General features: G+C 30.5%; 10 protein-coding genes across 10 annotated transcripts; 4 read left to right on the plus strand and 6 right to left on the minus strand.

Annotated features, from left to right (window-relative positions):
• Window positions 1-11: 11 nt before the first annotated feature.
• On the minus strand, window positions 12-1,052 carry cgd7_2960 (hypothetical protein; the record flags this gene model as incomplete). Its single annotated transcript, XM_628461.1, has 1 exon — window positions 12-1,052. One exon carries the CDS (start codon window positions 1,050-1,052, stop codon window positions 12-14), a length of 1,041 nt encoding a protein of 346 aa, XP_628463.1.
• A 105-nt stretch (window positions 1,053-1,157) lies between these two features.
• cgd7_2970 (possible acyltransferase) lies at window positions 1,158-1,658 on the minus strand (the record flags this gene model as incomplete). The annotated part of the gene is made up of 1 exon (XM_628462.1): window positions 1,158-1,658. The coding sequence occupies one exon, from the start codon at window positions 1,656-1,658 to the stop codon at window positions 1,158-1,160; it is 501 nt and encodes a 166-aa protein (XP_628464.1).
• A 545-nt stretch (window positions 1,659-2,203) lies between these two features.
• On the plus strand, window positions 2,204-3,535 carry cgd7_2980 (Low complexity protein witha potential C2C2 zinc ribbon; the record flags this gene model as incomplete). The annotated part of the gene is made up of 1 exon (XM_628463.1): window positions 2,204-3,535. One exon carries the CDS (start codon window positions 2,204-2,206, stop codon window positions 3,533-3,535), a length of 1,332 nt encoding a protein of 443 aa, XP_628465.1.
• Window positions 3,536-4,645: 1,110 nt separating this feature from the next.
• Window positions 4,646-5,512, minus strand: cgd7_2990 (hypothetical protein; the record flags this gene model as incomplete). The annotated part of the gene is made up of 1 exon (XM_628464.1): window positions 4,646-5,512. The coding sequence occupies one exon, from the start codon at window positions 5,510-5,512 to the stop codon at window positions 4,646-4,648; it is 867 nt and encodes a 288-aa protein (XP_628466.1).
• A 669-nt stretch (window positions 5,513-6,181) lies between these two features.
• cgd7_3000 (hypothetical protein) lies at window positions 6,182-6,838 on the minus strand (the record flags this gene model as incomplete). Its single annotated transcript, XM_628465.1, has 1 exon — window positions 6,182-6,838. The coding sequence occupies one exon, from the start codon at window positions 6,836-6,838 to the stop codon at window positions 6,182-6,184; it is 657 nt and encodes a 218-aa protein (XP_628467.1).
• A 387-nt stretch (window positions 6,839-7,225) lies between these two features.
• cgd7_3010 (cysteine-rich protein) lies at window positions 7,226-7,840 on the plus strand (the record flags this gene model as incomplete). The annotated part of the gene is made up of 1 exon (XM_628466.1): window positions 7,226-7,840. One exon carries the CDS (start codon window positions 7,226-7,228, stop codon window positions 7,838-7,840), a length of 615 nt encoding a protein of 204 aa, XP_628468.1.
• A 123-nt stretch (window positions 7,841-7,963) lies between these two features.
• cgd7_3020 (rhomboid family membrane associated protease, 7 transmembrane domain) lies at window positions 7,964-9,358 on the minus strand (the record flags this gene model as incomplete). Its single annotated transcript, XM_628467.1, has 1 exon — window positions 7,964-9,358. One exon carries the CDS (start codon window positions 9,356-9,358, stop codon window positions 7,964-7,966), a length of 1,395 nt encoding a protein of 464 aa, XP_628469.1.
• Window positions 9,359-9,764: 406 nt separating this feature from the next.
• On the minus strand, window positions 9,765-12,413 carry cgd7_3030 (importin/karyopherin; the record flags this gene model as incomplete). Its single annotated transcript, XM_628468.1, has 1 exon — window positions 9,765-12,413. The coding sequence occupies one exon, from the start codon at window positions 12,411-12,413 to the stop codon at window positions 9,765-9,767; it is 2,649 nt and encodes an 882-aa protein (XP_628470.1).
• A 999-nt stretch (window positions 12,414-13,412) lies between these two features.
• Window positions 13,413-18,377, plus strand: cgd7_3040 (membrane protein conserved in eukaryotes; the record flags this gene model as incomplete). The annotated part of the gene is made up of 1 exon (XM_628469.1): window positions 13,413-18,377. The coding sequence occupies one exon, from the start codon at window positions 13,413-13,415 to the stop codon at window positions 18,375-18,377; it is 4,965 nt and encodes a 1,654-aa protein (XP_628471.1).
• A 96-nt stretch (window positions 18,378-18,473) lies between these two features.
• On the plus strand, window positions 18,474-20,429 carry cgd7_3050 (protein kinase; the record flags this gene model as incomplete). The annotated part of the gene is made up of 1 exon (XM_628470.1): window positions 18,474-20,429. The coding sequence occupies one exon, from the start codon at window positions 18,474-18,476 to the stop codon at window positions 20,427-20,429; it is 1,956 nt and encodes a 651-aa protein (XP_628472.1).
• Between the last annotated feature and the right edge of the window lie 289 nt (window positions 20,430-20,718).

Genomic DNA, 20,718 nt, shown 5'->3' on the forward strand with positions numbered 1-20,718 from the left:
AATTTTTAAAACTAGTGAATGCCCTCTATAAAGCTACATAAATGGCATTTATCACCATCTATACAAGCATAATCAATCAATATATCATAATTCGAATAACTGCTTTGATAGCAGCAATCAGGTTCAGTTATTATTGGAATTACTAAAGGTGTTTCCCAGCCAAAATAAACATTCAAGTCTTTGAATAAATATCTTTCAACTTCTTGGCGGTAAGAGTTGTTCTCAGAGCGAGAAATCGCATTTATTTCAGTATTTTTATCATCAACACCGAGATCTTCAATCGCAACTACCTGCTGTGTAGTTCTCTTCTCTTCTCTATTATGATATTTACTGTTCAAGATATCCAGTATCTCTTTATTCAGATAAGGCTTACTTTCCCTGCAATTGTTATTCTCTCCGCTATTGTTTCTTTTATAAGGTTGAAGCTTAGTTTTTTTTTTGCCTTCAACCGCATTTTCTATTCTTTTTTTAATCGGTATCCCTTGCTCCTGTGAGATGTTCTCTTTACGTGAAGTATCAGAGCAATTATAATCGGTATTTTGATTGTAATCCTGGATATTTGAACGATTATATGTCGAACTTTGAGTATCGCTGGAATGATTGCTTTTATATTTAGAACTTAAAATTGTGCTCGAATCGCTAAACAAGCTGGTTGATGAATTATCTGAAAATGTTTCATTCAATGAAGGGCTAGAATTGGAATTGATAGCTGTTTTATTCTCAATCTTCGTTGTAGATTTGCTAAGTTTGTACTCGAACTTTGATCCTTGTCTTTCTTGACTATTACAATTATTTGAGTCATGGCTCATGTTGTCCGGCGAAGAACTCATGCAATTAGAAGAAATATGTTCGTTACTTGAATTTACAATTGAATCCAAGTAAGTATTTTCGAAAGAAACATTTATCCCTTTAATTTTCTCATTTTCACATTTCTTTGAGCCGGCTTTCTTTCGACTAAAAATCCTATGTTTGGCATTGTTCATTGAGAATACTTTGTATTTGCCTTTAAGATTAGAAAAAAAAGAATTGTGTTTCTTGTCCATATTCATCATTAATCTTGGGACTAGAGCTCAATATCATCAACAAAATAATATGGGTTTAACCCCATGAAAAGTTAAGGCAATCAAGCTGTTAAACTTTATTTTTTAAATTATATTTTACCTTTTCTTTTCCATTGAACTTCCACGCAGAATATTGTTCAGAAAATTTACTTGTTCGCACAAATGTTTATTTGGAGAGGAGTTAATAGGTGCATATAATAAAGAATCGCCAACCTGTGAAACGCACATATCATTACAAATCTCCAAATTCGGGGGAAGGCTTGACTTTAATGAAATTATACAATTGTTACCTATTTTTACGTTCTTATTTACTCTGGATCCCACTTCAAAACTATTATTATCGCCTATAGATAAGGCACTGTCAACTTCACATCTTACATGGAACCAGTTGTTATTACCAATTGGCATTTTGTTAATAGTCTTGTTAACAATTTTAACAGATTCTTCTATTATATTATTCTTTCCTATTATAATTCCGCCAACTCCACCATCGATTAACGCAGAAGGGTGGACTATACATCCTTCATCTAACTCAACGTTTCCAGAAATATTCGATTCCTGACAAATAAGTGAAGCTAGATTCTTATTTTCTTGCATGAATCAACTATAATTTAGGAAAATTATATCTTCTCAAAACTGCATATTTACCTGAGTTGAAAAAGCAATGCTTGGTATATCCGCTATTGGAAACGAATTCGCTACCGAGATCAAAGGCGCGCGATTTGTGGGGTATATTTATTTATTCTGTATTTTGTAGTGAAAGAATTGCAAATACTCCCTGATCAATTTAACTGAACAACTGTATTCGTTGATTATCTTTAGTTTTGATATTCTAATTTGAGCTTTTATTTTTGAAAACTTATTCGATTTTTTATTAGATCTCGATGTGGAATATTTAAGCCTATTCTAAACGTGATTAATGTCTCGCGCAATGAAAAGTGACTGAAAAAGGAGTAAGCGATAAATTATTAAATTGAAGGGCAATTTATGACAGGTTAACTTCATTTATATTGCTTATATTAACTATTGTATTAATCTTGGAGAATAGTTTGTAAATATGTAATGTTATTTAGGGAATTACATCAAATATTAACTTCATATGAAGAGGCTCATGTTCTTTATTTTTGAACGATCACGTATCTATGGAAGAATTAATTAATGATATTGAAAACATTTCAATAAATAGTAATAATGTTGATGAATCGAATACTAAGGATCCCGAAAAAAATGATAATTTTTTTGATTATGAAATTTTATTACCAACTAGGAACCAATTAGAAGATGATTCTATTCTTTCATTAACGCCAGTTAAGGACAATGATAAGGAACTATTTAAAAATTGTATTCTTTGTAGAGATTATTCAAGCCCAATTTGTAAAGAATGTTCAAAACATAATTCAAAAACTTCAAGGAAAAGCAAACTCAAAAAAAATAAAATTATCCCAGATGGTAAAGTTAAAGCACTCGCAATGCAATTTGAAAATATTCTGCCAGAAGTAACAAATAGTAGTCCGAGCTTTTCTATTGTAAATGATAATTTCATGTTAGAGAAGAGCGAGCCTGCGCATTTTCAAGCTGATATTTCAATAAATTCAATAATTGAGCATACAAATGTAGATAATAGAGATTATTTGAACACTAGTTTACTTGGGGACCAAACTAATATTCTTAGTATAGATTCCGAAAACGACAATGCAAAGTCTAAAATGGCAAAAAATCAATTGACTCCAATTATAGACCCAAATTTGTGCGAAAAAATTGACCCAATAAAAGCAATTATTACATCTTCAAACAGTTATATCAATATCGTTGGAAATACAGAAATTGGAAATTGTGCATCTGCTGATACCAAAGTTAGATCAATTGCGACAGAAATTAACCATTTATTTGAATGTGGTTTTCCAGAAAACGATTTAATATTTGATCAATTTGAATCATTGAATCCACTAGAGCAGAGGGCTCTACTGCTGAAATGGATTACCGAAATTCTGAAAACATCGGAAGCAAGCTCCAAATTATCAAATAATGAATTCAAAGAGATAATAAAAATTTTAAAAAGTATTGTGGATGAGTTAGAACGCAATGAAACGTATAAAATATCCAAAAGTTCCCCAAATAACAACTCAACAGAGTATCAGTCAATTCTCAGCCATGTTTTTGATGAAAAGGATGAAAGATTAATCATTAAAAGAAATGGCATACAAATCCCTAATACTAAGAACTCAATAAAACTGGTGAATTCCAAGTTACAAATAAATATTAGTATTCCTGAAGACGAAGAGATAGAAGAGGAACGCATCAATGAACTAATATTAAATAAGTATATTTACTCAAGTAGCAACTTCGAATCAAATTCAATAATTATTGACGAAAATAGCCTGAGCCCAAAATCTGAAATAGTTTTAGATGATGAGGAAATAGTTGGAAACTCAATCAAAGAAATTGGGAATAACTTTTTTGGGTTTTTCAAATAATATGGTAATAAATGTTGTATTTAATCAATTTTCTTTCTTGGAATAACTTCGTAAATCCAACTCAATTTTTTAAGTATTCTTTAGACAAAGTTGTTGCCTTATATTCAAACACTTGTTTAAAGTTAACTTAATATTTTCTCGTAATTATTTTTTCATCTATTCTCATCAAACTGCATTGACAATTTAAACATTTTTTGAACCTCTGGTTTATTATTTGAATTTTTTTTCTCTAGCAATGTTGAATGAACAATAATATTAAGTTTAATCTTATATTTTAATATTAAGCAAATTGCATATCTTTTCGAATGAAAAGTGCGAAAAAATAAATAAGCTGGGAATATTTTGTGTAAATAATATCTAGGAATAATAATTATAAATTTATAAGTCTATCGGCTTTATTACAACTATATTGAATCCATTAAAACTGATTATTTGGATAACTGAAATATTAGTTAAAAAAACATGTATTATCATTCCTAAATATTAATAAATTTTCATTTAAAAAGCTTGCTCATGTTAAATTGAACTAAATCCAAAATTGTTGATATTTAACCAAAGTTGAAGAAATATTATTGTTTGGGGCAACAAATTCTAGATATTGAAAAGAAGCTACAAAAAGAATGGAAATAATTAAAATGGTTGATCAATTCAAACGACACTATTTAATAAATTGTAGAAAAATTCAAGAGGTCAATCTAAATAAATATTTTACGTAAACCATTAAATTTAATTGGCATTAAATCAATAATTTTCAAAACAATGCCAATTCTATTAAGAAAAAAATATTTATTTTCTTTTCAATGATTAATTTAAGAATAATTTGATTAACGTCAATAGCTCGTTTTAATTTCAATATTTTCAATTGACTTTAAAATGCTATCTAAACCTTTTATTAACCCTATAAATAATTAATGAAAAATAATATAAAATAAATAACATACCTTCATTCATCAAAAAATCTTCTTCGTTCTTTCTGTTTTGTTTCAATGCATGCGTGAAATCCAACCATCTAATGTCGCATTTTTCAACGTTTAACCTGAATTTATAATTAGACAATCAAATATTCCTCGACTTACAACATAGAACTAGTTTTTTTTGTAATATATTTTCTTACCTATCGAAAGCTAATACAATTGAGGTTGCAATAAATCTATAACTTTTTTGCCTTTCCAACCAGAATTTCAGCAGCTCAACTTTTTTTCTTGTTAATCTAATCAAGTTCGGCGAAAGTTTTAGAAATTCAGACAAAAGTTTCATTGTTTCATTAGAAGTTAATTCTTTACCTCTTTGTCTCGAAATTGTAATTTTATCACTAATTAGTCCTTGTATTCTAATTCCAATTTCATATTGGCATGAGTTGTTAATTATCATATACTGTTTAATAGATTTACGTAAAGACTTTAATTTATAAAGCATGCCATTCATGAATTCAGTTTTTTCCGGGATACGTTCAATCTTACAAAAAATATCGTTGAACTCTTGTACTAGATCTTCATCTGGGAATGTTTTAGTAAAAACTTCTCTTAAGTTATAAATAGAATCATTCTTAGATTCTCCTATCCAAGATGTTCCCAATTTCAAATCAATAATGTTAATATTCGAATATCCGCTCAAAAAATTTTTCATTTCGATTGCAGATTCAATTTTGAAGTGTTGTAAATTGTGCATTTTTTTATTTAATATTGAATTAATAAAAGATTTCCTTAAATATATTTTTTTTGATTTCTTTCCAACTTCAATAATAAGCACAAATCTGATAAACTTAGGAATAATATCATGACGTTTGAGGAGATGTTGTTTGTTAATGGAACTATAAAAATCCAACTCATTGCAATTATCATTCTTTAATATCTTATAAATATACTTGTTATCTTTAGTAGTTAATAATAGAGTTGATCCCATAAATCTTTCATTCTTTTCAGTGGAAAGAACCTGAAAAGGAAAGAGCTCAAAACTATTTATGCTTGAACAAAACATAAGTTATTGAATTTATTTGTGCAGATTGAATATACTAATATATTATATTTCTAATCGACAGCAACTAAAACTTTTTATGCGTATTTTAATTCTTACATTCGATGCTCGAAATTATGTGACATCTTTTTTAAAATATTTTTTTAATTTATATAGTTGTGACCAACATTAATGAAGTTTATAAATTTACATTTAGATTATTTTGAACTTCATTTTGTGAATAAAATGTAATTAGTACAGACAAATATTATTCTCACTATTCTTTAATCAAATCGAAATAACCAACCTACACAACTAAATCCAATACGAAAATAAATTTTGATAATCTTTGATGGCACTGCGCTAATTATGTTCTCAAAATATTAATAGTCAAAATTAAAATTTTCAATCAATTATTGCAACCTATGATGATTTCCTTTGCAATTAAATATTCGAATATATATATATATTTACATTTTTTCGCAGTAATCTAGAACGAAATATTTTTCAATTCAATAATTGGAGCAAAGATGGAAAGTAATAAGAGATCGAGTAAAAATAAATTTAATGGTAATTTAATAATTGATAATAAGTATATGAATATGTATTTATATAAATTAAAATAGCTAAAGATACCACACAAAAATGAATGGTTATGCGTGGTGAAATATTTCAAAATTCAAACAAAAATGTTTATTCAGATCCAATTTCATTGTCATCGATACTTTCTTCTGAACTGTCTAAACCGTTATCTGTGAAACCAATGTTCAATTTAGATTTTGTAGTGCAAGCGAAAAATAAGATCTTTTGGGACTTAGTGTCATAAAAAAAGTAATCAAATGAAAACAAAGACCCATCATCCAAAAATGGACTTAGTTCGTCATTCCCCATTAATCTATACGAGTATATTTCCGTATATTTAATTTCGACGGCATCTCTAATGTTTTCCCACAACTCTAAAAGAAAACTAGGATAAATTCTTTCTACAATACTTGAAAGGTGATAGTTAATATTATTGTATACAATAGAAAAGCTCTTCTCTTTGAATAAATTATCTGGTTTTATTAAGCTAAATTCATAATCTGGAAAACATTGATTCATTGTACTGATCAAGTTCACCAGTAACTCACGAACATCTTGACGTTGGACAGGCCCAATAGGAGAGTTTGAAATCCATTGAGGTGATACACACACTTCTCGATCAACTCTTTCACTTAAATCACACTCTTCAACAACTTTTTCAGAGCAAGTGAATAACTCAATCCTTCCATTCAAAATTCGATCACCTACATCTAAGTTACTTAATAGTACTGACAATCGGTTTAATCCTGAATGCTCTAAGAAACGCATTCTAGCCTTATTTTTCCAAGTATTTGTTCATAGTTATGTGTATTTGTTTCTTTGAAATAAATACCTTTACTTTAGACTTTATGATCTCAAATATAATTGTATGCCGCTACCGCCATAATTAGAATGCTTAATTAAATATCGTTATTTTACTAAAATTTTTTCTGTAATTTGCTAACAGTTTGAAACCTGAATATTAATTTTTTGGCGAACTGATTTTTTTTTTTTTTTTTTTTTTAAATAAAAATGAACCCGCATTTTATCCCTCCATTTTTAAGCGGACTATATGCAACCAGTAAAGAGTAAACATTTTTAGTTGTAAATTTTTAATACGAAATTTAAAGTATTTGCTCAAATTCAGAAAGTGTTAGTTAAAGTCGTTTAATAATCATGCCTTCAAATAATATTTGCTCCCCGATAACAAATTCAAATGATGAAAATTCAAATGCGTTAATCTCATCTGGGTGTAAGTCAACTGATTGTCATTGCGAAGGTAATGGGGTCGTAACCACTCATACTACATCACCAAACGTCACCCAGAAATGCTACATTACTAATTCAGGCTGTCATGAAGCAATTGTAACAACAACAACACAAGAAGTAAAAAGGCACAAATGTCCACCAAAAATCCAAAAGATTCACGAACATATTAGCCAACCTATAAACTATAATTGTTCGTCTCAATTAGGAAACGTGCCATGCAATATAATGATGAACCCATGCGCGTGTAGTGTTTCAAGAAGCTCATGCCACAGGACTAATCATTGTAACTGTAGTAATGGAAGTGTTCAGTTTATGTGCTGTAATAAGTACGCAAATAGTGGATGTGGATGTTCATGTTGTTGCTGTTCTACATCGAGCGTTCAGACTACGTTATATCCTGTATATATGTCGTTCCCATATAATCAGGGCAGAAATATCAATGTTCCCTACACAGTTTATTCAACGCCATTAAGCCATACATACAATCCACTCACAGATAATCAATACTCTTATCAATATTAATGCGTAGACTTAATTAAGATATCAAGTAGACTAATTTTAATTCGATCCTAATAGCCCTATGTTTTCTAGTTTTTCTACTTGTGTTTTATTAGAGCCTTAGAAAAGCATATATGTATTGTAGGGTTATCCACATCTTCTAATCCATGTTGGGGAACTCGAGCACCAGAATACGCCTTCGGGCGAATCGCAGCAACTGCATTTTTGTATGCCTGAGAATGAGAGATGGCCTAAAACCAAATTGAACTTAGTGTACAATGGCTTATATAACAAAAACAAAAACCCAATAGTTAGTAACGATAATAATAACAGTAAAGAGATAACCCTGACAGTTTGAACACCGCCGCTGCATGCGCAATTTGCTGGGATAAAGCGTCCTTTAACATATTCATTTTTAGCTTCGTTATCAGAAATAGAATCTACTATTGAAGTTTCTTCAAACTGGCTTTTGGAATGACCGACTTCAACATCAGTTGGCTTAATTTGAAGTGAAAGCTGAACATTATCTTGACTTGGCAATTGAATCGTATTTTTTCCTGAAGATTTTATTGATTTACGTAAAGCTTTGGATTTTCTTGAAAATGACTCCATGCTTGCAAAGGACCATAATAATCCTGCAACAAATCCACCGATATGGGCCCAATTATCTGTGTTTGACATGAAACTTAAGGAAATCCCTATTAAAGAGGCAATAATAACTAATAGAACGTATAAAAATTGCCACCGAGAATTTCTCCAATTTTCTAATAGTAATACAATAATCCCTGCCAAAAGCGCAAAGAAGCAAGCTGATGAGCCGGCAGAGATTGTGCACGGATCCAAGACTGCAGAGGCTAAATTACCAGAAATACCACCCAATAAGTAAAGTATCGCATATCTCCATATAACCCAGCGAGTCTCTAGAATAATGCCAAGTATTATTTGACATGAAAGATTAATGAAGAGATGGATAAATCCAGTGTGAAGCCAAAATGACCAAAAGAGTCGAGCCAACTGCCCATTTCTAACGAGATTCGTATCTAATGCTCCCATATCAAAAACTACCTGAGGAGGAGGTCCAAACAAATATCCATCAGGTATTTTTATAATAGAATAACCGTTCGTAAGCTGGCTAATTACTAGCTCTTGTATAAAAACAAAAATAATACTAGATGCAAAAAAGGTTGTAGCCAAATATGAAACCTTAAGCCTTGCTACACTTGAGTCACCGCCAATACAACAAAACATCGTTAGAAAGAGTGAATTCCTAGGTGTGTGTTTGCCACGTTTAATTTCAATCGTTCTTCCATTTTTTAGTGAACTTTTACCTTCAATATTTTCTTCTGATTTTGGTTGTACAACATGATTTTTGGAACTATCACTTTCATCAAATTTAAATGATTCTGTGGTTATATCCAACTCCTTACTATTACCTTCTTTAGATAGCACTACCGAACTATCTTCACTTAAGGGCATCTGTTGATTCATTAACTCTGTATGACTATTTAAAGACTGAATATCAAAAATCTTTCTGTCAGACATGAATACATCAAATAAATTAAATTAGTGGCAACTCCTTAGCACACGCACAAAAGGCATAGTACTTGAATAGATATTAATTTTACTAACCAGTTACTTGACGGAACGTAGAACAGTGTCGCGCGCCATATTACGTAAATGCTAAAGGCTAGATATTCATTAATCTAATACCGAAATTGTTTAACATGTGCATAAAGATGTACAATATGTTTTGTCATTTTACATTGTAGTCAGTTTCCAAGAAATCATTTGAATTGAACAGACCCAGTAAAAGCAAGTATTTAGAAGAAAATATTAACTTTTATAGAAAAAATTGATAGTTTAGAATATTTATTTACGATAAATTATTAATATTAGGTTTAGTTTGAGTTTTTAATTGAACTCATAGTTTGCGTATCTTATTGTTTCCTTACATATTACAGAGCTTCCTTACCCACTTTATATTACTAATAATATCTGGGTCCCTAGAAGTCTCGCCAACTGTACAAATGTTTTCGAGAATAGATCTTTTGTCCTTGGAAAGTAAATATTGAATAAGCTGCCCATTAAACGCAGTTATCAAATCGCCGACTAGCGCTGTGGCGTTCTTCAAGTTTGAATCATTAGGAAATTCGCCGCTATAATCGTTGACGATATTATCAATAAACTGAATAATGCTGGGAACATAGGGCCCTAATATTTCTAGTCTTTTTGCATCCTTCATTCCATATACAATCCCAGTATATCCTTGTAAAACAGCTTCTCTAAGTTCGCCTAAATACTCTATCCAGTCTTCACTATTAACTGGGCCGTCATTGTACTGCGTAATTGAAGCTTGTTGAAATAATTGCAATACTGATATTGCGTATGGAATAAAGTCCTCCCCCAAATTCATTGAAATATCTCCGAGTGCAATTATTGCTAATGGCTTAACTTTCCTATCTACATCGTTTTTAGCCAACAAAGCGCACAAAGTCTTGATAATAATTTCCAAAGATGGATTAATTCCTTTTCCAACTGATCTAACCAAATCGCCAACAAGTTCTATAGAATATTTGCACGTATCGAGCTCATCATAGCCTTGAATTAGAGGGATTATTATAGATATGCACTCGTTTACATATGGAGAGAAGTCATGGGACATTGCTACAATAAGAGAAGTCAAAGAAAGAATAGATTCTTCGGACGAACCACCCTGTCGTAAAAGCTCGAAGTACAATCGAAGTAGTATTTGCGAATACTGAAGTGTTAGTCTTTTCCCAAGCTTTGTAGTTAATGCATATAGTGCCCCACAAATTAGTTGTATATTTAGAACTGCTGCATCAGATCTTGGAATAGGATTTTTTTCCATTAACTTTTGTAGACCAATATCTTCGCCAATAATTAGTTCATGCGCTAAATTCACCAAATTCATATCATTGTCTGCCCCAGAATTAGCCACAACCATTGATAAAGCATTAAAACATGCTTGTTTCATATTGTTTTCATCAGAGTTTTCCCTTTTAAATGCTTGTAATAAACTTTGAACAATATAAGGAAACCAAATATCTAAAACCTTTTGTCCGCCTTCTACATACTGAGAAGATTCCGCAATTTGATGTATTATCCAACAAATATTTGTACAGACACGAGGCTCATCTGCCAATAGTCTCTGCAATAATAATGACAATAAACCGTTAGAATGCTCAACAGATTGTTGAGGAGGAAGGCCTAGCAATGGAAAAATAATAGTTGGGTGAAACGTAACAATTCTTCCAATCGTCCATGCGCAAGTATCTCTTACAGCTACAACATTGTCATTTAAAGCCTGACATAAATTTGTTACCGATGTTTCAACAATAGGTTGCATTTTTTGAATACTGGGGCCTTCAAGAATGCTTCCATAAGCCAAAACAGCAGCCTCTCTATTATGCCAATTTGAATGAGAAAAGTTAGAATGAATAAACCCGAGCGTGGGTTCTAAGATATTATCACCAAGAAGTTGAGAGCAAAGCGTTAAACAAGCTCCGGCTGCTTTAGAAACCGTCCAACTTTCCAGGTCATCATCATCATTCTGTCTTAATAACGTCTCCAGCATCACAGGTATTAACGCCGCCTGGACTTGGGAAATGTAGTGCATACAACTTGTACTTGGCGATGTATTATTGTGCTCATCCTCGAGCGACAATTCGATCTCTAAATCTGCAATAGTGTTCCAAAATTCAATACAGCAAATAGAAACTGGTTCATATACCCCTTTAATCCCCTTTATGGTCATTGGAGTCAATACTGATAAGTATGAACCCAAGTAATCATAATATTCAGTAGCTATAGAGACTAAGCATTCGTAAGCCGCAGTTTGAAGAAGCTCTCTTTTATTTCCTTCTGTCCCACATAAAGTGCACAAAACTTGAAAAATTAAATTTCTTTCCATCTCATTTGAAAAGTTACTCCTTGCAAAATACAATGCATAGTAAAATGATTTGGTTGCTGCCAAGGCAGTTTCTGAGTCAGGGTCATTCATACCTTGAACAATTGCAGTTAAAATTTGGTTGCTAATATCTTCTGTAATTATTAGGGACGAAACCTCATTTTCTAGTATTTTTGAATCTTCGCACAAATATCCCAAAGCCGTTAATGAGGAGCGTTTATATATAATTGACATTTTGTTGTCAGAGTTATTTTGAACAAGTCTGATTAAATATGGAAGAAGTTCGGGCCATCTTTTACATGGAAGTTCTACACGCCCAAGCTTTGCAATTACTTGGCAAGACGCGCCTCTAACACTTGCAACTGGACTCAAAATAGACTCTAATACTAACGCCTTAATTTTTGATGTAACATTTTGTGGGAGAGATATCCACATTCCTCTTCTTTCAATATCTATTCTGGGTTCAATCCCTGAAACTGCATTCTTTAATAGTAATCCGGCCAATTGGCGAGACAACTCTGGCTTACTCTCATTAAACAGCTCCTCAGCTAAAAGTGTCAAATATTCTCCTATATTTTGCTCTTGGGCAGCTTGAAGCTGCTGCTCAGCATTTTTTCTAATTGACTCTACTGAATTGTGGCAGTTTAACAGTACTTGGGTTAGATCCATTTATCTGCTTCACAATCTGAGAAATTAAAACAATATTGAAATTTTTTGCCTATATATATATATATATATATATTATATTGCACCTATTTAGTTTTAATATAAGTGGATGTTAAACCTTTAAATTAATAATTGTTAAATAATTTATTCAATTAATCCGCTTTTACGCCAGATATGGGGTAATAAGAGGGGGAAACTAATAAATAAATTTCTTTTGAACCAAATAAAGTTTTTTTAAAACATTAACTATCAAAGAAAGATTAAAATGATTATTTCTTGTAATTATTTCTAAAATAACTAATTTATTATCAACATTTGTCCGAACAGAATATTCTAAACTTCTAATAGCATTCAAAAATTTTATTTTTCAAAATATAATCAATTTCTATCAAATTTTATCAATATTTTATTCTTTGAAACGAATGATTATTATATGCTGAAACATCATTAATGTTTTAGTTTTTATTTGAATTTAGATGATCTTTGAATCAACAATATAACGTTACCGCCAGCTTAGCCATAGTAGATAGATTTGCGTATTGGTTATTATATTGCATGTAGAAATTTCTCTTATTGGATTAATCAAAAAATAATTATCATAATGGATTAATTTATAAATTCTTGGCTAATTTATTTGTGGTTTCAAATGATAAACCCGATAACGCTACTAAATGCAAACATAAAAACTCCAAAGATTTTTAATAAGAAAAAAAAAGATAATGAGAATCAAGATAATGATGATGCTGAAGTAATTGTCAAAAAGACTCCAGATGATACCGATGAGGTAAGTATATAATTAATATTGTTTTCCATTATTATTCTTTTAGAATGCAGTAGAGCTTGAAAGACCTCAATTTATCGATGAACTAGCAAATGTTCCAGTATTGAGTATGGACGATTTTATAAGCAAATATGTTGAAGAAGATGAAGCTATTGATAATGAATATGAATCTGTTGACGAACTTGATGCGATAAATTTTGAAGAAAATAATTCTGGTACTAATGGTAAGCTTCCAAGAATTTATATTATTAGAACTCATTAAGTATTTAGACAAGTCATATATGCTTCAAAGGAGATGGAAAGTCGTAATATGGGACTTAAGCATTGAAAACTTATGTGATGAAGAGGCCAGCGTATTTATAGAAATAGATTTTGGAACATCGAGAGAGGAATTTCGCGTGCAACTTGAGTCAAAAGAATATATCTTGTCAAATGGAGAACTCAAACATCGCCTGAGAACACCAATTGTGCATAGCCTCCTTAAAGATAAGCCTCAAAAAATAAAGTTTCATCCTTCTTTTGAATATAGAGGCTCTTATTATGATATTGAAAAAGAAAAACTCAAGCTTTCTGCCTGGAAATATCATAATTTTAGACTTAATACATTAGACGCGATGTTTGAAATCAAATTAAATACATGCGCAAATTCTGATCTTCAGCATCAGTGCTACTTGATGAGATTAGGTGATGGTCATACATTGGAAAAGGTTTATAGGATTTGTTTCAATCTATACTTCCAGGAAATTTATGATTTTCAGCTTTCACTTGATCGATTTGAAATAAAGGAACTATTAACTCATGATAATATTATGGACAGAGTTAGTTCTCTAAAAAAAAAGGCCGTTGAAAAAGTTCCTTTTAATAATAATTCTTTCTTTGAAATAGATACTGAAATTAATTCAAATGAATTCTTGTCAGAATTTACCATTATTGAAAATACTGAATTTGAAAGTATCAATAAAAGTAGATATCGAAATTTATTGGGAAATAACAATAGGATAGGTAATGATCCAATTAAAAAAATATTTCAATATATTTCCTTTAATTATAGTGAAAATGAAATGGGGAATGTATTAACCGAAAAATCTAAAGCTAATAGTAAAACATTGAATTTAGAAAGTTCGATAAATGAACAAGAGAATAAAGGGAAAATCGAATCCAATATAGTTGATCAAAGAAAAGGAATCTGGGATACTTTCTTGGGGTTTATTGGCCTGCTAAAGGAAGATCAAAAAGATAATATTCAAAAACTTGATAGTTTATTAATAGAAGCAGAACTAGACCAAGCAAAACTCCATCCTGCTAATTGTAGCCCAAGATTAAAAATTAACATAACCTGGCCTACAACGTTGAAAAATTATACTATGTATAGCAACATACAAAAAGGTACCAATTGGCCTGTATGGGAAAACCTAGGATCAATTTATTTGCGAGGAACAATAGCAGATTTGGAAAATTGTTTTATTGATATAGATGTCATTGATAATAATAAAGACAAAACAATAAACTCACAGGCAAGAACTCATATCCCACTAAAAGGATTGATCGAGACTAATACAGTTATTGAATCAAATCTATCTGAACCTCTGTGGTTAGCAGAAAAAGTAAAAAAAACTGAAGAGCGTAGAATACTTGCTACTTGGGAATTTGGGATGATTACAGGAAATATTTCATTCAAGAATTATCCTTCACAACGGCAGAAAGGGAATTTTATTCATTTTGTAAAAGATAGATTATATTTAATGATTAAAATAATCAAAGTTGACAATATTATAACTTTTGAGAATTTAGAAAATACTCTAGTTAACATTTCAATCACTCATCAAGGGTTAACCTCAAAGTCTAATTCCAATATTTGTAGCAGTTTAAAAGACAGACCAATAGATGATTACATTATTTTACCATTGCAGTTACCACCAATATCAGAACTTTACTTTTTTCACTTAGAGAGTTTGGGAGAGATTTATATAGACTTATGGGTTACTTCAGATAATCAAAGCGGTTCTAAAATGCAACATGCAGGATTTACTTCGTTCACAATTTGGGACACAATATTTTCTATCAAAGGCGCAAAAAGACCAACATCAGAAAGATATTATAGTTCTTATACATCTGGCTCAAATGAAAAGTTAAAGGTAAGAGTATTGGAACAAGAAGTCCCGTTAAAATTCCTTTTCCCAACAGATAGAGTTGCTAATATTTCCTTTGAAGCATTTATTACTCCAGATATATTATCTATAAAACCAAAGGGTAATCAAGCAATTTGTTCAAAAGATACTGGAATATCTGAAAAAATTGACATTTTTTTAAGAAGTCGAGTAGAACTTTCACCGAGTCAAGCACCAAAAGTATATCAAAACGAAAAAGCTTCTATTGAGGTAACATTAATTAGTAAACTAGGCACAGGAATAATTGGGAGATTCTTTATATTTTCTTCTTTTAATCATAGAGGAAATGAGCTTATGCTTACACAATTCGTTAGACCAATTCCTGCGCCAAGTGGTATTATTACTCCAAGAGCAATATTTCATTTTGTAAGATGCATCCCCTTCATTAATACAAGTTTTAGAGAACCTCCAAAAAGAACAAGAGACAAGTTTAACAATGAAACGTCTAAAAATGATTCTTTAAAAAGGGGTAGTCAAGAATCCAAAAGCGCATATTCGTTTGATAAGTCACATTATTGGTTCACCCCAGACTTTACACTACTGAGTAATGGGGGTGGAGTTATTGACCATTGCCTTTTGCATGTTTCCTTATTGTTAAAGCAAAAAATTCAAGCTTTCGTATGTATTGGCACAGTTGCTGGGGGGCATTTTCATTCTTGGGTAATGTCATGGCACTTCAGCGAAGTAGATAATAGCACATATATCAAATTCTGGGAAGTAACAACAGGACAAATCTATATACTAAAAAATAGGTTTATTTCCCAACAAAGAGCTCGCGAGGTCACTTTGAGATTTAGGAAGAGGGAACGCCTTTTATCTGCCGGAGTTGAGCCACAAAGTAATAGTGCACATATAAAGACGATAAAACTACCATATAGAAGTATTGACACTATTTTTAATGAAATAAATATTTGGTATAATGTTCAAGAAAATATAAATCCGGGGTCAATATTTTTTGATCTATGGAATGGTTCATTATTTATTTCGTGTACGAATACGCCTTTAGTTCATAATCCTGGGTTCCGAAGCCAGCCATATTCATCAATATTAAACAAATCAACCATTAAAAATATGAAGAATCTATTAAAAAATATACTACATTATGAGATTCAATCTCGTAGGAGTGCACAGAATCTCGGAACAAGATGGAATATGGACCCAACGTTAAATCTTTTTTTGGAAAAAGGTCTGGAAATCATAGAGCTTTCCGAAATATCGAGCGAAGAAGAATATCCTGACGTTATGACAAAATTTAGTGACTGGAAGTTTGCCATGGAATCAAAAGTTCCATTAATGCATAGAGTGTTGGGATTTCCACTCTCATTTAATCATGCAAACCCAAAAATAATTGCGGAAACAGTTTTAGGGAAACTTGAAATTTTATTTACAAGAGATAAATCAGCAACTTTGACTATTGCAGTTTTAATTAATGGCTATCCAAATCATGTTTTGTGTTGTAGAATATTCATTTTGGTTATTCAAAAAGTTAGCGAAAGAGAAAGGAAAAAAATTTTGGAAAGGCAAGAGAAAAAAAAATTGAAACAGGAGAAATCATTTAAAAACGAGAAATCAAATTCATTAAAGTTAGATTTAAAAAGTTCTAAATTTGAAGAAAATAATGATATTAGCCAGGCTAACATTAATTATCAAGATGGATTTAACATAGAAAATAATAATCAAATTATTAGCGAAGACACAAAAAAAGATGTACATAGTAGTGTTCCATTGGTGACTGCTGACTTCATAGGTATATTAGACAAAGAAAATAAGATGATACGGAAAAGAAGAGTAGCCTTACCTGAAGGTAGCATTTCTGGAAATCTTTGGATTTCAAAAAAAATTAAGGATGATGGAAATTTTCGGTACTATATTGAAGGAATTGAAAATTCTGTCAGTGAAAGTTTAAATATATCAAAAAATAGAGTATGTGCAACTGAGTTGAATTATGAAGGTCAAAGAGTGGGGTTTGCCATTTTACCTGGTCTAAATGATGATGAAATGAGTCCTTTAGACTTGATGTATGAAATGGCTTTAAAGGTGGACGAATTATTGAAATCAGACAAAAACTTTATCGAATTTACCGGGGGGGATGCTGTACTGGAATGGGATTATGAACAAATGGAAAGTGGAGGAGAGGATGAGGAAGCGATCCAATACATAGAAAATGAAGATAATTCTGATGTCCAATCAGAAATAAGCGAATTTGAAGAAGACTTGAGCGAAGAAGAGCTTGATGAAACACTTGAAAGTGAATCAGAAGAAAACACAGAAAATATTGAGTCAGAAAATGAAGACGATATAAATTGTTTAAGTTCTAATAGTTCTAGCTCAATATCGAATACATTTTCGAGCTTGGTCGAAGAAAATGAACAAAATACAACTTCAAGACATCTATTGAAAAGAGAATCAAATGAAGATTTCAATTCCGATATTTCAAATGGATTTTCTGATACTTCAGTAAAAAATGGAATAAAAACAGTAAGGTTTGAAGTAAAGGAGAATTCTGATAATTTAAATAGTTCAAAAAATAACCTCAAAACCAAAATAAGTTCAAGTGTTTCTGAAAAAAAGAATCTGAAAAGGTTTACAAAAACGGGGAAATATATAATTTATAGACGCCCAGAATATGAACAATCAAAAATAGTTAGCAAAGAGCTCATAAATTCCGATACAATTACTAGCGACTTATCAGTATTTCCGGCTGCAACATTAGCAATTAGCTTAGCAAGAGGCCATTCTGAGATAAGAGAAAGCGGATTGTTAAGTGCAAACAAGGAGACATATTACAACATAGAAAAAAGTAGGTACATCAAAAAAACAGATAACTCTGGAAATAAAATGCTTACTCATTCGAGTTCAAACGACTTACTTTCTAATATGTTTTATAAAGGAAACTATAATGCATTTGCGCAAACATTAAATAAAAAAAATTCAACAAATAATGAAATGATTAACTCAATAAAGGCTAACAAACGTTCAATACCTAGAGCAAACTCTATTACCTTTAGAAGAAACTAAAAAATTCCGAATTTATGTATTATTTATAATTTCAATTTGTTGCCGCATTATCAATTTGTAAAAAAGACTAAATTTTCCCTCGATACTGAAAACAAAATGAATAATGAACTTAATACTACCATAAAAAATATTTTAAAAATAAATGAAATTCAAAATGACGATCTTGCTTTGATGTTATCAAGATATATTCAGAAAAACTTTTTAATAAATACAAATAATGATTTTTTTGCAGACGGGGAATATATTCATGAAGAAATAATTAAGGTATCTATTGCAATTGTGGCAAATTGCAATTTAATTTCCAGCACAAATATTAAAGGGAGAGACAATATTTTAATTAACAGTGAGAGAGTTCCTATTTATACAAATTATATTGAATTTGAGAATTTTAAAGATTTAAATAATTGGATGATTAATCTATATGATCGAATACTTTTCTCGAAAAAAGATTCTTTTCAAACTGAAAATATGGTTGAAGAAAAGATGCAAAAATTGATAAATGAATTGAATAATTGTGAAATAATCCCATTTGAACTGCCAATAGACTTTATTACGTCAATTTATAATTCAGGGACAATATCGTCAGGTAAAATAGTTGATTATTTAAGATCAATGTATTTATTATTTAATGCAGATGACGGAAATATTTTAAAGCATGAACCTGAAGTTAAAGATAATATTTTTCACGAAGATATTTACATATATAACGACGAGTTAACTGAATATCTTTCTGATGATCAAGAATTAAAAATAAATAATATTGGAAATCAAGGATCTTTCTCAAAAACAGTTGAAACCGAACTTTGCGAGCCTAGTATTAACTTAAATCTTAGGGTTAACTTTTCTATTGGCAAATTTTTTGAAAAAATGGAAACTGATTTAAAAACTTTAGAAGACATCGCTTTAATATTTTTTGGAACAATAAGTTCGACTTCTGAACATATGAATAATCTAGATAAAAAAGATATACTTTTAAATGTTTTTTATAAAAACCAATTAATTCACTTAATAAAACAAAATATTAATAGTATTAATATTTCAAATCGATTTTTACTCATTAAAGTTTTACATAGAGGAAATTTTGGCCAAGTTTATGTTGGGCTTGACTTGCTATCATTTAAGTTAGTTTGTTTAAAAAGGCTTATGGGAAGCTTGTCGGATGATCAGTATTTAAGAAACTCTATAATTGAAGCAAATTATCTTAACATTCTGAGTAAATCTTCAGTTTCAAAGTTTGTGCCCCATTTTATTGATGTTGTAGTGAATTATAATGATATATTTATTGTTTCAGAGCTTCAAGGTAAAAATTTACTGTCTTTTATAGAAGATGATTCAGCAAAAATGTATTTAACTTTAGGCAGAATTCAGAGGATTATTAATCAATTATTAGTTTGCATTAAACACCTTCATGAATCACTTAAATTAATTCATTGCGATATTAAACCAGAAAATATAGTTATTGCAGGTATTGATACACAAGACATTTTTGGATATTTAAACAATACAAACTTTGACAAAAAAGACGAGATAAATATTAAATTGATTGATTGGGGAAGCTGTTTAAGCATTTACCAAGCGTCAAATACTAGAAATTCTTATATCCAGAGCAGGTATTATCGATCTCCCGAAATCTGTTTAGGACTAGCCTACAACGAGAAAATTGATATTTGGAGTGTTGGATGTGTAATGGCAGAATTAGTGCTTAGAAAGCCACTTTTTGACCATAATAGTTCAACTCAACAATTGCTAGCAAACATCATTACAACGATAGGTAAAAAAATACCAATACGGATGATAAATAATTCTTCAATAATAAATCACTTTATTACTCATGACGGACATTTATTCGATAAAAACTTAAACAAAATTAGACTTTTTACTACATTAAAGGAAAATTCCATACATAAGAACAGAATAAATGAGTTGTTTTCGAACAATGATCCTTTATTTGTAGATTTATTAAATAAGCTTCTCTGCATTGACCCCGATGAAAGACTTTCTGCATCACAAGCATTGAGCCATCCTTGGTTCAGTTATAATTATCACAATTAATCTAGATAAAATTTTTATTAGTTCTTTCTGGCGATGTATAAAATCGCGAATAATAACTTTACCAATTATTTGGATTCACTATTTTGCATATTTATGGAGGGGTTAGATTTGATTTTTTTTGAGGGGAGCTGGTTTATTTTTTAAATAATTCTTCTACTAAGAAGAATAATGTAATTAATAAGATATCATACTATTTCCAAGTTAATTGATTGGAAAATACTATATTTTACCCATAAATATTACTCAAAACTTTGATCGGTTAGTTATGAATGTATCTTTCCCGACCATT

This window comes from Cryptosporidium parvum, chromosome 7 (genome assembly GCF_000165345.1).
Source record: "Cryptosporidium parvum Iowa II chromosome 7, whole genome shotgun sequence".
Taxonomy (NCBI): domain Eukaryota; phylum Apicomplexa; class Conoidasida; order Eucoccidiorida; family Cryptosporidiidae; genus Cryptosporidium; species Cryptosporidium parvum.